We start from the raw sequence: 17,924 nt of genomic DNA on the forward strand, positions 1-17,924 counted from the left end.
ATTATTTCACTGCAGGCAGTTCTCAATTTAAGAAGTAATTCTGTTGTTATGGCAGCGACAAACCAAATTTTAAAATGTGAATCTAACCCATAATTACAATTAAAAAAAACCCCATTATGTACAGCAGTCTCTGAGCGTGCCTTCTCAACATGGCTTTGCTTCTTGTGCGAAATGATGTATTTTTACGATGCCCAGTAAACTAGTTAATTGTGAGCTGTTTGTAACCTTGAGACCTCAAATGTCGTTACCCCTTGTAATGTTTTACTACCTATTTTCTAGCCACCCAAACTGACTCGGCGAAACCACTAGTTCAGAATTACTAATTTAGAGCAGTGGTTGTTTGTTGTGGATCAAAGTTTGGATTAATTCTGAGGTTTTTATAAAGGTTCTTTTTCACTAGTTTGTGTCAAACTTCGATTTCCTCCCACATTCCCAAAACATCCATTAATCTGAGACTCTAAATTGCCCTTAAGTGCGATTGTGAGTGTGACTGTTGTCTGTCTCTATGTGCTCTGCCATTGGCTGGCAACCAGTTTTGAGTGTAACCCGCCTCCTGCCTGAAAACAGCTGGGATAGGCTCCGGTATTCCTGTGAGCCTTGTGAGGATAAGAGGCTCAGAAAATGGATGGATGGGTGTTTTGTATCAAATTGGTCTGTCTTTATGATACTAAAAAAAAGGTTAAATTAAAAACAAACTAAAGACAAGTAAAATGTAGGGAAAAGTCAGTTCTTAGATTTTTTTTTTTTGCCTTACTTTGTATCGAATAAGCGGCACATGGTACGACGGGTTAGATCATTAGCCTCACAGTTCTGAAGATTGGGGTTCAAATCCCGGCCCCGCCTGTGTGGAGTTTCAATGTTCTCCCTGTGCCCTCATGGGTTTTCTCTAGGCACATCAGTTTCATCCTACATCCCAAAAACGTGCATTAATTGGAGTCTCCAAAATACCCTTAAGTGTGATTGTGAGTGCGATGGTTGTTTGTCTCTATGTGCGGTGTCCTGGCAACCAGTTCAGGGTGTACTCCTCCTCCTGCCCAATGATAGTTGGGATAGGGTCCAACATTCCTGTGACCCTTGTGAGGCTCAGAAAATGGATGGATGGATGTATCAAATTTGTTTGTTTTAATCACATAAAAATAAAGGGGAAAAGCCTTGGGATATGTACTGTACATCCCCCACATTTCTTTTCCTTATTTTTTATCAACAAGGAAGAAAAAGAAAAATATAAACAAATAGTAAGTCTTTATTTTTTTTACCTAATTTTTGTCTCAAATGTAAAAAAAAATCGGAAAAAGTACCGGTAAATGTATCAGAAATTTTGACTTTTTTTTTTCATTTTTAGTTTTCCTTTTTTTTTTTTTTTTTTTTTTGCCTTATTTTGGATTTACTTATCTTATTTGTCATACAAATGCAAACAGTAATCCAAAAACCTAATACGATTTTGATCAAGTTTGTCTTGATGATACAAAATAAAAAAAACACCAAAATGTATTGAAATGGAGTGGAAAGCTAAATATGAATTTTAAGAAATATCGAAAAAATGAACTCATACAGTACAAAATGGGGCAACAAATTGAAAATTAAATGCTGTTAAACTACTGACAAAATTACAGTTATTCGCCTTGTATTGTATACAATTTGTCTGTTTTAATGGTATAAAAAGCCCCCCCCCAAAAAAAAAACAAACCTACAAACAAAACAACAGCCTGAAAAAAATCATACAGATAAGTGCAGCTTACATTTTTTGCAAGTTCAAATTAGTTTAAGCACTAAGGGGCCTCCGCAATAAAATTTAATTGACTTTAACCAAACCCTAAACTGTATCAATGCACACATTGTCAGTAATTTCACATTTGCAACACAATTTTTGGGATAAATTCCATTTAAAAAAAATTAGATCTGGTTCTGTTGTGAATGCATACTGCTGGTTTCCTCTCCAGCTTGTCTCTGCCTCCCTACAATTTCCTCTAATTTCTCCATGATTCCTCAGGCATGGTGCTGGTACGGACCGAGCTGGGCCAGCTGGTGTTGGTTCCTCAGCAGGCTTTAGCGCAAGCTCAAGCTCAAGCTCAGGCTCAGGCGCAGTCTCAGGGTCAGGCCCAGGCCCAGAATAACATCTCGCCGCGCCCAGCCACTCCCACCACGGTGGCCTCCTTCAGAGTCACCACTCCGCAGGTAAGGTGAACCTTTACAAATATTGCAAAATGCATTCCAATGTACATTCTACAAATTTCTCATAGGAAATAATGGAAGTCAATAACCTGTTCAAATTTTTCGGTAACATATTAGCATTACGACCGAAAGTGTCAGACACATTGTGGGGGTCCATCACGACAAAAATACACACAAAACCTCCAAGAAAGTTCAAAAAACACACTTGTGAGGATTAATCTAGCAAGATCTTACTGATTTGAAGTACCATTTTAAAATATTTTATTGTCCCCCAAACGTGAGAAGAAATGTGTAATATCTATCCACCCATATCCAAAAGGATATGGATATTGATTGCTTTATATATATGGATAGTGTAAAACGACGCTAACTGCTGTTAATGTCAAAACGTTTTTTTCCACTTTAGCCGCATTGTACTGAGAAGTCAAGACAGATATGCTATGCTACCACTGTGCTACAGGTATGCCATGAGAAGCCAACACAGATATGCTATGTTACCACTGTGCTACAGGTATGCCAATGCTAAGTTGCAAAAATTTTATGTGACCGGTACCCTTTAGTGGTGGCATTAACCAGGGTCTGAAATTAATAATTGCCAGACACCAAATGTTTGGTGAGTCAATCTCCGAGTGGTAAGCCCCACTAGGGTTGGCATCAAGAACCAATTGGAACCGGGACTAACATTCCAGTTCTCCTGGAATTGTTCAAATATATTAATTCTGGGTCCCAGTTTTGATGGCTACAGTCTGGAAATGCCAAGTAAGAACAGGTGAAAACCAACAAAGAAGAACTCACACAAAGACATGCTTGTGTCCAACAGCGGTGAATAAAAGTGTCTTTACTTTGTTAAAATTAATGACCAGTCGTCTCATTACAATACTTGGAATAAGATTTTATTGCGCAAAGGAGGCTTTTACAATGCAGAAAAGTCTGTCCTGCTCCCTGAAGTTGCAATCACTGGCCTACACCGCTCGGAGCTTCAGAGAGGCCAACTCTCAGTCAATTGGGTGAGTGGAACAATAAAATATGCCAACACTGAGGCATATAACAAGGTAAACGGTTGGTTGCACTTTTGCACTGATGCTTTTTAGTGTTTATTTTAATCTTCCGTCCAACATAAGAGCCGATGACAGGAAAAAAAGATCAACATTGAGCTAAAATTTAATCGTCAAACTTAAAGGTCTAATACAGAGGAAATGTATTTTATTGTCTATCATACAAATGTAGACAAAATTTATTTTAAAAATATTAAAAAAAATTCTAAACACAACAGAAATGAAATAAATTAGCGTCAAAGTCAATGTCAAGATTTTGTTTGAAATGTCACTTAGATTAGACAAGTTCCGTAACTCCCCGGAATGTGACATCACATCCCGACAACATTTAGCCAGAGAGTGAAAAAGCTAGCAAAGATGGTGAGAATGTGTGTTGTATACGGCTGTTCTGTGTCAAACGTTGTGTCAGCTTACATGAATAGCCGAAAGATGAACAGATAGGCAGGTTATGGACCAGGTTTAAGAAGACAAAGCGGGCAGAATGGACTTACAAATAAAAGTAGACAGTAATATGTTCCAAGCATTTCACGAAGGAATGCTTTGAAAACCCGGTGCAGCGTTCACTTGGCTTCGGTAGCAAGTAAGTACATGCGTATGTACGTACGTGTTCAATTGTTTAGTATTGACAAGTGTCTACCTTGCTTTAAATGTAAGTACAATAGCGATACAGATATATATGACAGCCAATATCTGTATCCATGTGATGTTTCGGAGGTGACGAAATTTGGACACTGTACAAAGTTAGTGTACTGTTGACGCTGAGGTCTTCGATTCGAAATTCGACTACAGCAGTGTGTGCTCTCAAGTGTTCGGTGCATTATTTAAAAATATGGGCTAAATGCAGGTAAGTAACGCGAAGAATGGCCAATAAACATGTGATCTTTAAATGCTGACTGATATCGAAGGTTTCAGTTTATGTTTTTCGCCGACTCAGTCGCTAATATGACAACAACAACAAATGACTCACTGTGTTGTGCAAGCACCATGAGACGTTTACACGTTTTCTTGAGGCAACTACCAGTTTGTGTTTTGGGTGCGAAGGTTCACGTCAACTTCGTTAGGTCTCGCCTAATCCTGTCCTTGTGTTGCATTCGTCAATGCAGGTTCGAATATATATGGTTGAATTCCACCTGCATGGGATGTTTTTCAAACACAGGAAGAATAAAAAAAAATCCTCCTCTTCAATTCCCATCTTGCATTCCATAAAAACCTCTTCATCACTGCTCTCTCTCTCTCTCGTAAGATCCCACTTGCAGAGTATATGATGTTGATGTTTGTGCCGTAGGAAGCCTTAGTCCTTACTGGGGTTGTCTTGGCGTGACGTCTCACGGAAGCAGCTTCAACAGAGCCTCGATTTGAAACAGACATCGGAGGCATTCGGATTACAAAGAAAATGTGCACTTTGGCGCTAATTTATTTCATTTCTCTTGTGTTGAGAATTTTCATTTCATTTTTTATGAAAAATTAGTTACGTTTGTGTGATATTCAAATAACATATAGGTCCTCTGGAATAGACCTTTAAGATCACAATGAAATGTCACAAAATTCACAAAATGTCTCACAGTATCAAAAACACTAAATTTTGCCTTAATTGATGGATAAGGAAAGTTATTGTTTTATAGGATTTAGTTCCATCCATCTATCCATTATCTGATCCACTCATTCTCACAAGAGGGAGTGCTGGAGCCTTTCCCAGCTAGCTTTGGACAAACGGTGGACTACTCCCTGAACTGGTTGCCAGTCAGTTGCAGGGAACATGTCGACACCATCACTGAGCAGGAATTGAAATGATGCTGCCCAAATCACGCTGTCGCTCTCTCTTCTTCCCTCACTCGTGAACAAGATACTTGAGCTCCTTCACTTGGAGCAGGATCTCATCTCGGACCTGGAGAAGGTATACCACCCTTTTCTGACTGAGGATCATGGTCTCGGATTTCAAGGTGCTGATTCTCATCCTAGCCGCTTCACACTCGGCTGCGAACTGCTCCAGTGAAAATTGGGGATCACGGCTTCATGAGGCCAACAGAAGCGCATCTCTGCAAGAAGCAGAGATGCAATAGTGAGGCCAACAATTGGACCCCCTCTATGCCTCGGTGGTGCCTAGAAATTCTGTCCATAAAACCTATGAATAAAATTGGTGACCAAGGACAGCCTTGACTGTGTCCAACCCTCACTGGAAACAAGTGCAACTTCCTGCTGGCAGTATGGACAAAACTCTGACGCCCATTGTACATGGAGGGAACAGCACGTATCAGGGTGTCTGGTACCCCCATATGCCCGAAGCATCCCTCCAGAGGATTCCTCGCGGGACAGGGTCGAACTCCTTTACCAAGTCCACAAGTCTCACTGTCATTGCCCAGGTGAGCATTGAAGTCCCCCAGCAGAATGATGGAGTCCCTAGGGTGAGGGTTCTCCAGCACCTCCTCTTAGGACTCTAAAAAGGGTGGGTACTCTGAACTGTTGTTTGGTGCACAGGCACAAAAAGTGAGGACCTGTTCTCTCCCGAAGGCGGAGGGAGGCTACCCTCTCTTCGACCGGGATGAACCCCAACATACAGGCGCTGAGCTGCGGGGCGAGAAGTATATCCACACGTGCTTGGCGCCTCTCACCATGGCCCACTCCTGAGTGGAAGAGAGTCCAACCCCTCTTGAGAGTACTGGTACCAGAGCCCAAGCAGTGTGTGGAGGTGAGCTCAACTCAAAACTTTTCAACCTCACACACCAGCTCGAGTTCTTTTCCTGCCAGAGAGGTGACAGTCCACGTCCCTCGAGCCAGCTTCTGTAGCCGGGGATCGGATCGCAAAGGTTCCAGCCCAGCTAAGACTGCACCAGACTCCTATTACCCCTCCCACAGAGGGTGAGCCCAAGGGAAGGTGGACCCACGTTACCCTTTGAGGGTGTGCCCATGTTTGCATGTCTGGCCACGAGGCGCTCTCCCTCAACCCCCCACCTCCAGGCCTGGCTTCAGAGGGGGCCCTTGGTGACCCGTGTTCGGGCAAGGGAAACTTTAATTCATTTATATTTCTCATCATAGGCATCTTTTTGCCGTGCTTTGTCTGGTCCCTCACCTATGTCCTGTTTGCAATGGGTGATCCTACCGGGGCCGTCAAGCCCCAGACAACTTAGCTCCTAGGATCTTTGGGATGCCTAAACCCCTCCAACACGAGAAGGTGACAGTTTCCAGGAGGGGTTTTCAAATGGTACTTTCAAACATTTTACTTGTCCAGTTGACCCAAATATTACGATGCCCACAGTATAACACTGCGAGGCCCCGTAGCTCAGTGGTTAGAGCACTGGTTTGGTAAACCAGAGGTTGTGGGTTCGTATCCCACTGGGGCCTCCACTCAGGTTGCGTCAGGAAGGGCATCCGGCGTAAAAATTGTGCCAAACATATATATGCGTTCATCTGAGATGATACACTGTGGCGACCCCGAAAGGGACAAGCCGAAAGGAAGACAAACACAGTACAACACTGGAACGCGTGAATTCTATGGACATTACCGATAGGGAAACTGCGTTCCAGTCTCCGATACATAGTTGTTAAATTAGAATTTTACATCAATATACTATATGTGTCTGCCAATTTTTTTAATCGGTGCAGCACTTTCCCACACTAATTTGAATGTATTTATGGCAAATTAATACCCATTAATATTATTGTTGTGTATATCAGGCTGTGATTAAAAAGTGCATTAATATCACAGGGTGCTGCCCAATCAGTACACGGGGTCTTCTTGGATGAGTAACTGAATTATTGATGGAGATTTATCTATTATCACCTGTGGAGACAGTACTCATTGAAAAAGAGATAATGTTGAATTATATGTTTGCTGGCATCGGGCAAATTACACGTAATTTCCCAAACACACCAAAAAAAAAAAAAACACACCCAAAAACAAACAAAAAAAACCCTGGATCTTTGTTGTTGAGCCATTACCATTCAGAGGTCAAGCCATTTTGAAGACTTTGATCAATAATTTGCAAAAAGGGACTGACTAATCGCATAAATCTGTGAAAAAATAGCAAATTGAATAAATGTGGTCATAGGGAGTTTTGGCCTGACACCAGCGAAATAGAAATGAACCCGATTGAGTATAGCGGTATTAAAATCCCTAAACTCGGAATAAGCAGAACATCCCATAAAATTTGATAGTGTTTATATAGGTCTGTAACTCCTCTTTACTACTCATAGTTTGATTTTACATTAAATCATTTAAGTGGGCAAGTTTCAATGTCTGTGGTCCAACCGGTACATTTGACCCATTTCTTCTTTTTTTTTTCGGCTTGTCCCATTAGGGGTCGCCACAGCGTGTCATCTTTTTCTATTTAAGCCTATCTCGTGCATCCTCCTCTCTAACACCCACTGCCCTCAGGTCCTCCCTCACAACATCCAACATTTTGCCCATTTATTCATGTGAAAAAAATGAACACAGAATGTATAACGTCAGACTCCCAATATTAAATTTGTCAGCATTTTACTCAAGCAACTTGAATGAGCCTTTTCGTGACAAGTTTTGACTACTGCATATTCAAGGTTCACCATTCACAGATTCATTCACTTATTCTCAGACTTTTGGGAGAAAGTTATCTTACCTCATTCATCCCCAATAAATTGCTGCTTTGCTGTTTTTGTAGTCTTTCTAAAATGGCCCGAGACACGATAAGATGGTGCCAAAGCCTCGTTGACAAGATAATTAGCCATTTATTTTACCTTTTAAAACATACTGCTTTTAGATGGTTTGATTTTGAATAAACACACTGGAAGTCTGTATGTAAGTGCAGACTCTCATAAATTCTGTGTGTGTTTCTTTCAGCTTGTCCCTTTTGGGGTCACCACAGCATGTCATTTCAGATGAACACATATATATGTTTGGCACAATATATATATATATATATTTTTTTTTTTATACACCGGATGCCTTTCCTGACGCAACCCTTTTCAGGGAGTGGAGGCCCCAGTGGGATACGAACCCACACCCCCTGGTTTACCAAACCAGTGCTCTAACCACTGAGCTGCAAGGCCTCTCTTTCATAAATTCTACCCTCTTAAAATGAACTAAGAAGAAGGTTGGCTCTCTGTTAAGATCTGAAATCCTTCCATCCATTTTCTTAGCCGCTTATCCTCACAAGGTTCGGGGGGAGTGCTGGATGGAGCCTATCCCAGCTATCAACAGGCAGGAGGTTGGGGCGCCCTGAACTGGTTGCCAGCCTATTGCATGGCACATAGAGACAGACAACAGTCGCACTCACATTCTCAACTACGGGCAATTTAGAGTCTCCAATTAATGGATGTTTTGGGTATGTGAGAGGAAACAGGAGAAAGCCTATACAGGCATGGGGAGAACCTCCAAACTCCACACAGGCGAGGCTGGGATTTGAACCTCACTCCCCAGATCTGTGTGACAGATGCTCTTACCTCCACAGTGCCGCCTCGATTAATTTAATTATTAAAAATTTATGGACGGAGAAACTCATTGTAGACGTAGTTATTATGTTAAGTAGCCGTATTGAGTCATTGGAATTCAGAACAGATCACTAACTGTCTGTGAGCAACTCATTCTTGAGTTTTGCTGCATGTCACATTAGGGAAAATAGGTAACTCACACAAAAAACAGCCTACTTGTTTGTGTAAGTTCACACGTAATTGGATGGTTGACCGTCCAAAGACCCACATTGGTACATAATACATGGAAAAACCTAATTTCACAACGGATCATGGCCCCTTGAAACCGCCGTCAATTTCGACTTTCATTGGTGTTATCACACGTAACTGACACTGGAGGGCAGCATATTACCGTCTTCACCGCATGCTTGGAACCATCCATCCGAACTATTCCTTTATAACTGTAACACTGTTCATTGTCTATACATTATTATTATTATTATATGTAATTTATGTTGCTGCAATCGCCACAGAATCACATGAATACAATTAAAATAATTTGAATAATAATAATACGGCGCCACGGTGGATAACTGGTTTGCACATCTGCCCCACAGTTCTAAGGATTTGACCAAATTTGACTCCACATATGTGGAGTTTGCATGTTCCCCACATGCCTATGTCAGTTTTGTCAGGGCACTCCGGTTTCCTCCCACATCCCAAAAACTTTCATGGTAGGTTAATTGAAGACTCTAAATTGTCCCTAGGTGTGAATGTGAGTGCGAATTATTGTTTGTTTGTATGTGCCTGCGATTGGCTGGCAACGAGTTCTGGGTGTACTCCGCCTCCTGCCCGAAGATAGGTGGAATGGGCTCCATCACTCCGACGACCCATGTTAGGAGAAGTGTCTCACAAAATGTATGGATGGATTGATATTATCATATACAGTTTAAAGCAGATGTTTACATGCACTATAAAAAATACATTTGATATGAAACCAGAATTGACACTTCTGCAGCATGGCCTGACTCATGTTACCCAAGTAGCAGGTGAAATCTGTGTCGCATCCCACCGTTGAAATAAAAACAGAGAGGTTTCACGCGACTTTCTGATATCTTTAGCTTTTAAAAAAAAATCCTCAACAGGCTCCCGACGGCCGTGGGAAAGCACAACACAGTGGAGAGTAAGAAAAAAGAGCTAATGTCAGAAAATAAGAGCGTAACACCAGATAACTGGTAAAAGGCCAGTAAGGATGTACACAAAAACACAACCAGAATGAGCTACAGTTCCATAAATAACAGTTGAAACATATCTTGCAAACGTTTTTTTCTCATCGCCGGACATATGGTTAAATTTGACTAAATGTTTCCCGTTTTAGTTTCATCAGGATTACCAAAAACTAGTTACACAGTTTGAACACAAACTTGCTAGAATATTCTTCAAACCATCAAGTAATCAGCCTGTAGTTCTGCTAGTTAATTACTAGTTAGTTATTTTCCCTCAACAATAGTGTTATTACCAAACATTTTTTGGGGGAAGTTTATCTTCAGCATTTTTCACTGAGGACAAGAAGTAAAAATTCTATTGTGTTACCAACACGACGTTGAATGCAGCCAACAAATACAGTAGGCCTAAATTTTATGTGGATATTAATAACAAACCTTCGTTTTACTATTGAACTGTAAAAAGGAAACCATCACTGTGGAATACTGACTGATTGATGTTCTTGCCAGTAGCATTTGCAATGCTTTCAGTGTCAGCCTAGAGATATTGAAACATTTTACTTTTTTCACCGAGATGTGAGTGTACAAACTATTTTAAATTTCAAATAATGTCGTCATCAATTCTAGCAAAAGTGTTGAGATTATTCTCATATTATACTGTAATTGTCAAGAAGCCTCTTTAGGACTTTAGAAGCTAAGAAAATGGACTTTTCTGAGATTCCAACTTGTTTATGGTAACCGTAACACTCAAAATCTTTGTTCGTAATTATTCGTAGGCTAAATTAAGTTGTCAGATAATTGTAACAAATTTCAAAAGCTGGACAAATTGGTCTAAATTACATAACTCACCTTTTGTCGTAAGTGACAAACTTGAACTGATGTACAACCCTTAAGTTAATATTGGGGTAGGCGTGACTGTTTTTGTTTTGAGTCCCCATATGACGAGCTGCGGTCCTGGGCATAGCCAGCGCTGTTGCCACTTGACATGAAACAACTAACTTGGGATGAGGGGCTCGTGCATTGATGAAGAACTGCGAGAACTAGTGTGAATTGCAGAACACATTGACATCCCACACGTACATGCCAAGCGGCGCCGGGTCTTCTCTCCCTTGATGCACTGCTCCCTGCTGCAGCTGCGGGAATCTGTGACCCTCCCTTCTTAGCCAGCAGTGGCTGGATGGTGACTCCTCTAAATTGAACGACGAAGTGACTCATTTTACGATGCAGGGACAAAACTAATTCACTAATGTTGTTCAAACTCTCCACATTGAGTACTCTCACATTGACTTTTTATCAGGCAGGGCTTTTGATGTTGGTGATTTGGATCCACCAGCATGGCCAACATGGGCAGTATTCACATTGCCACATTCTCTTTTAAAATGCTATTGGTGAGTAGGCAGCACGAACAATGGATGACTGTACTTTTACACATTAATCCTACAATCGATAATATTCTGTTTAATAGAGGCATATGAATGCACTGCATATGCACACAAATAGAGACTGTAAAGAAGTAGATTGGTGAGGGAGGAGGGAGTTATTTTCCCCTCTGTTAAAAGTTTAGCAGGATCCAAAAGTGCCCGGGGAAGTTTGCATGAGTGGAGTTGATGTTGTGGAGGGGAGGGGGGCACAGGGTTCATCCCACCGCTAGCAACGCCACCCTGTCACCGCATCTCACTCCTTCTACCTCAGTGTTGAACCTTTTAAAATAATCAAGCAGCAGGCTGATGAATGATTGAGGAGGTTATGAATGGAAGGAAGGAAGGAAGATCACTACGCCTTCCTCTTCTCCCCTCAGGCATCATGGGAAGACTGACAGGCCCGACAGCTCTGGGAATAAACACCATGCCATTTTATTCCCACCCTTCCCCCTGCTTGTGCTTTTCCAGGCGAGAGGTGCAATGAGGCGACCTGCTAATATGTTACCATTGTGGCAATGTGTGCGTGGAAGGAGGGGATAAATAATAATTTATCCATCCATCCGTTTGCCTTAATTGATGGATGTTAGCTATAATAATTTCATTTCTAATCGTTTATATTATAATGCATTTTTTGTTATTTAGGAATATTTTTTTGTCATTCATTTCCTTTTTAGATACCTTGATTTAAAAGTCACAATTTCCAATAATATTTTCAAGTGCACAAAGGTAAATGTAAACCCTTTTGGTAATATAACAGTAACGTTCAAAAGAGTCCACATTTCCATCATGGCCATTGATTGTGGAAGACAGAGTCCAAAGCAAATATGGTGAAGCAGCATTTATCTATTACGCTGCACAAAAATGGAATAGGATGCCAATAGGAGTGACATCAGCTCCGAGTGAGAATGGTTTTAAATCCTCTTCTTATTTCTCCTCCCTCTTAGAGTATTTTGATTTTAAAACATGTCTTGCACTCTATGCTCTTTTAATTGTACTTTTACAATTTTTATTGTTTTCTCCATTTTCATTTTTCATTTCTTTGTTTTTAAAACTTTTTAATCCTGTAAAGGACCTTGTGTATGAAATGCCCTAGGTAAATAAATTTGCTATACTTGGCTAAATGTAAATATCAGACTGACATATACAAAAATTACCCAAGTGAATTTAAAATACTGTTTTAAAATGGTGTCTTCATTCAAATATCCCCCTTTTTAAAGCATGAATACATTTTGGCTGACCACAATTTTTAGCTAATTTTCACTGACTTCCCCAAGGCCGATTATCTCGTGACTTGTTCAATCAAGAAATCACTTGAACAGAATCTGTCCCGACAAAATGAAATTGGACAAAACATCTAAAAAAGCTGCAAAATAATTACACAAGATAAATAAATTCCAGACCAGTTGCGAAATAAAGTAATTGATATAATTCTGGAAAGGGTTACACAAGACATTTCGAAAGCTCTAAGATTTCAGTGAACCATAGGGAGAACCTTTATCTTTAAATAAAGAAAATATGGAACAGAAGTAAACCTTTGTGGGAGTGGCCAGCCTTTACAAGGTTAATCCGAGAGAAGAGCTATGACTCATCCAGGAGGCCACAAAGGAACCCCTCTTAAAGAACTGCAGGTCTCTCTTGCCAATGCAATTATAATGGGCGTCAGTTATCTGCAGATTTTCGGTACCCACTGTCCGGCCACCGTCTCTGTCCACTCCGAGTGGACGGGGATGGTGGACAGCGAGGGGAAAAAAAAAATGTCTTTTTATAGTGTATGAAAACATCGAGTTTCAACTGTAGTTTAGCCGAGTACCAGTGGATTTTACTGAATAGTTGCTAGGTTCTGCAGAATGATTTGCAAGTTGGTGAGTTTGTGAATGGCGTTGACTCTATATTGTTTACCGTCCATCGTGATATCTTTGTTTTCTCTTTTTCTCACCTATTCTCTCTACCTGTTTCTGACAGTCTCCGGTGACCTCTCAGACCACTAGGCAGTGTGCGCTGACCCCGGCCAAGCTGGTGCCATCTCCCTCTCCTGCTCCTTCCGGCTCTGCCCTCCAGACCGCCTCCTCTTCTTCTTCTTCTTGTTCTTCTTGTTCTCCTTCTTCTTCTTCCACTTCTTCCTTCGCTACCTCCTGCCCCACACTCCGCCCAGTGAGAAAACTCTCTTTATGTTTCTACTTTAAAAAAAGAAGTATTTATTGTAGTTAGCCTAATTTTACAGATTTGGACCAAATGTGGGTCTGGTTTTGTAGCATAGAATTCGCAAGGTTGGGCAAACATTTTTTACTCAAGGGCCACATTTGACTTTTAAAACAAACAGCTTATTTGGTGGTGAAATAAAATAAATAAACACATATATCTCCCGTAATTTAAATCTAATAAATTAACTATTTTGAATAAAATATACATTTAACTTTGTTTTAAGTTTGGATTCATCTATGAATGGTTTTATTTATCACATATTCATGCAACAATTTAATCATGTATCTATTTTATGGTTTAAGTAAATGTATTAGCCAAGGTGGCACGGTGGATCAGCTGGTGAAGCGTTAGCCTCACATTTCTGAGGTCCCGGGTTCAATCCCAGTCCTGCCTGTGTGGAGTTTGCAAATTCTCCCTGTGCCTGTGTGGGTTTCCTCCGGGTACTCCGGTTTCCTCCCACATCCCAAAAACATGGAACATTAGTTGGAAACTGTAAATTGCCCACTAGGTGTGATTGTGAGTGCGGCTGTTTGTCTGTTGTTGTTTTGTGCCCTGCGATTGGCTGGCAACCAGTTGAGGGTGTGCCCCGCCTCCTGCCCCTTTAACAGCTAGGATAGGCTCCAGCACTCCCCGCGACCCTCGTGAGGATAGGCGACAAAGAAAATGGATGGATGGATATATATCGCATTCAACATTTCGTTTCTAGGTGGTTACCTTCGCCCTCACAAATGTCTGTTCATGGGAACTGAAACCTTTTGGGTCCAAGAAACCAATACACGGAAGGTAGTTATCCAAGAACCACCTCATGATTGTGACACCAGATAAACATAAATATGATCTATACCCCTAAATTTGCCCATTGTTGTGGGGGAAGAAAAGTCATAATATTACAAGAACAAATTCTTACATTTTAGAGAATAAAAAGATTTTCATGAGAAAAAGTTACAGTACTAAATAAAACAAATGTATAAAAAAAATGTCAAAATCAAGAAATGATAATCTGCTACATATCCAAGATGAAGTTATAATGTTCAAGTCAAATTTGATTGAGAGAAGTCATATTTTGCTAAGAGAATTTAAAAAAACACAGCTTTACTTTCTTCATATGATACCTTTCATTCTAGAAAAAAATTGCACAATTTTAACGATAAGAAAATATCTGACTGTTTTCTCCTAAAAATACACATTTTGTTCTTGGAAAAAAAACAGGACTTCCTGAAACATATATTTTCTTTAAAAAAAAACATAACCATTCCCAAATCAGCGCGGTCATTTACATCCTGCTTTCACATTTTTCAATGGATTGAAACCATTCCATCTTCAAACTCATCATCCAATTCAGGACATGCACAGAACTTTTACCACATACTCAAAATTCCCAAATTTTCACAATAAAATTGCTAAATTACTGAATTAGGACGCACACACCCACACACACACACACACACACACACACACACACACACACACACATACACATTTTTATATATATATTTAAAACATAATATGAAGGGAATAAAGTTGTTTTTGTGTGTTTCTGAAAGTATTCAGACCGCCTTAATTTTTCACGGTTATATTGCAGCCAATTTGGTAAAGTCCTTTAAGTTAATTTTCCTCATTAATGTACACACCGCACCCCGTATTGACAGAAAAAAATGAACTGTTGAAATGTTTTCAAATTTGTCTTTTTTAATCTGAAATATCTCTTGGGTCAATATTGAGTTCAAAGCACACTTTTGACTTAGAGCCATGAGTCATTTTGGGAATGATGCAAGAAATTTTGACTGGCTCCAGAAATGCTTAATTGGGTTTAAGTCAGGGCTGTGGCTGGGCCATTGAGGAACAGTCACGGAGATGTTCTGAAGCCACTCCTTTTGTTATTTGAGGGTCATTGTCTGGTTGAAGGTGAACCTTCGGCCAAGTTTGTCCGGAGCACCCGTCCAGGATGTCCCTGGACTTGGGCACATTCATCTTTCCTTCGATTGCAACCAGTTGTCCTGTCCCTGCAGATGTAAAACACCCCCACAGCGTGATCCTGCGTAGTTCTAGCTTGATCTTATCAGTCCAGAGAATCTTATCAACATCTTGGAATGCTTCCAGTGTTTTTTTTTTTTTTCAAGTAAACTTCATGTGAGATTTCATGTGTCTTGTGAGAGTCAGGTCGTGGTAGGTCAATTGAAGACTAAAAATTGCCCGTAGGTGGGAATTTTAGTGAAATGGGGTGTTTATTTTTAGGTTCCTGGTGATAAGTCGGCAAGCAGTTCAGGGTGTACGCTACCTCTAGCCCAAAGTTAGGTGGAATAACCTCCAGCATGCCCTTGGCGTTAGTGAGGATAAGCGGTTCAGAAAATGCATGGGTGGATCGATGGATAATGAAGAGCTGCCATATGTTACAGAACAGCTGTATTTTAGAAGAAAAAGAATCACCTTTATTGTCATGAACATGCATGCATGCATGCACACCAATGTTCTTTGCATTTTATTCATCACAGTGAACACATACACTTGTTTGTGGAACACATTGGAGCAGTGGGCAACTGACGTGGCCAGGGAGCAGTTCAGTATATCAATGTCTCCTCAAAGACACCACAGCGTGAGTCCCAGGAATGTTGGTGGATGGTCTGGTCAGTTTCTTGAACATAGGTCCTCCACGGTGGCAGGTGGTGAGGTTAACTGTTGGCCCACAACTGGTTTTGTCTGGCTGTAATCACTGAACGTTGACTTGTTAAGGGCGTCGCACTGTTTTTTTTCAGATGTTTGAAAAAAAATGAGCTTCGACATTAATAGCCAGTACGGCGGTGTCTCTGGCCACCATGATGAATGTTGCATAAATGAATTTGATATAATAAGAACTATATTGTTTAAAAAAAGATAAAAGCTACTCGGGGGCATGCAAGTTTATTACAACTCTTGGCCCCTCCGTACAGGGCACTTAACCACGCCTCCTGAAGTGACGTCACGCCACGTGCGCTGACGTAAGACAAACAGTAAAAATGGCAAATACAATACAATACATTCTGAACTGAGAGAGACGCCATGCTTCTGATTTCATTCAATCATTCACACGTAGCAGTGTTATGCTAGCGATGAACGTCTCATTCATTTATACGAGACGTGTATTAAAAATCAAATTTAGGGCATATCTTTGTGCAAACACAGTCTGGTTAAGCTTGGGCCGCGAGCCAGCAAGAAATTGATACGTTTGTGCAGTCCGATCATCGCTAAATATCGCTCAACAAAGAATAAGTGTGTCAATCATTCACACGTAGCGGTGTTATGCTAGCGGAGAGCGTCTCATTCATTTATATGAGACGTGTATTAAAAATCAAATTTAGGGCATATCTTCGTGCAAACAGAGTCTGGTTAAGCTTCGGCCCTGAGCCAGCAAGAAATCAATACGTTTGTGCAGTCCGATCATCGCTAAATATCGCTCAACAAAGAATAAGTGTGTTGATCGTTCACACGTAGCGGTGTTATGCTAGCAGAGAACGTCTCATTCATTTACACGAGACGCATATTAAAAATCAAATTTAGGGCATATCTTCGTGCAAACACAGTCTGGTTAAGCTTGGGCCACGAGCCAGCAAGAAATCAATACGTTTGTGCAGTCCGATCATCACTAAATATCGCTCAACAAAGAATAAGTGTGTCAATCGTTCACACGCAGCAGTGTTATGCTAGCGAAGTACTTCGAATTCATTTATACGAGACATGTATTGAAAATCAAATATAGGGCATACCTTCCTGCAAACATATTTGTTCCGGTTGATATTAGATGGATTTAGTTGATGATGCGGTCTTCCACAAAGTTTGATCCATCGAAGGCATTTTTCGTACCGGGTCTTCGGTTTTGGAAAGGGTACGAATCGAACTCCACCAACTAGCCTTTCAGGATACCTGTCGTCACTATTACAAAGTCCGTGACTACACCTCTTAACCATATTTTTTGTTAAATAACCCAAATGCGCGAAAAAACGCTAACTAAACCCATACTGGACCATGCAATGTTGTCTGAGAAAATGGCGGGAGCAAAAACGGGCTTTGGTTTATGCAGATCTCTGGCCTCTGATTGGTCAGTGACGCGGATTGCGCAATATCCACGGAGGGGTCAATTGCTAAACTATCCTGTCATGAAATCGCAAAACAGAAAGAAGTGATTGGGTTATACTGTTCACTTGTCTCATAGAGCTGACTGGAACCGTGATATTGCAGCGAGTAACTAAATTTGAATAAGAAAATAAGACAACGAATACGCGTTTGGATACATAACTGTAAAAAAATTCATGGCCTCAAGACACTTCATGAACGGGAAATGAATTGATATGTTACTGGAGACGTCGCTTTAGAATGGGGTGAGGTCAAAATTATATTAGTATTATTTAATTCATTAATTATATCGCAATTATTATTTGCAGTTGAACAGTGTGCAGAACTATCTTTATCCTATTACAAATATTCTGCAATAACTG

At 40.6% G+C, this 17,924-nt stretch overlaps 1 protein-coding gene and 1 non-coding gene across 3 annotated transcripts in view; both read left to right on the forward strand.

The window, feature by feature from the left end:
• Positions 1–17,924, forward strand: part of LOC133498178 (transcription initiation factor TFIID subunit 4-like) — a 138,233-nt gene that overhangs the window by 2,916 nt on the left and 117,393 nt on the right. For both annotated transcript variants that reach the window (XM_061814710.1, XM_061814711.1), the window contains exons 2-3: positions 1,991–2,175; positions 2,579–2,632. In XM_061814710.1, the coding sequence (XP_061670694.1) occupies positions 1,991–2,175; positions 2,579–2,632 (239 nt within the window). The remainder of the gene's footprint in view (positions 1–1,990; positions 2,176–2,578; positions 2,633–17,924) is intronic.
• trnat-ggu (transfer RNA threonine (anticodon GGU)) lies at positions 6,494–6,566 on the forward strand. Its single transcript has one exon. It is a non-coding gene; the product is annotated as a tRNA-Thr (tRNA).

This window comes from Syngnathoides biaculeatus, chromosome 3, assembly GCF_019802595.1.
Source record: "Syngnathoides biaculeatus isolate LvHL_M chromosome 3, ASM1980259v1, whole genome shotgun sequence".
NCBI classification, from domain to species: domain Eukaryota; kingdom Metazoa; phylum Chordata; class Actinopteri; order Syngnathiformes; family Syngnathidae; genus Syngnathoides; species Syngnathoides biaculeatus.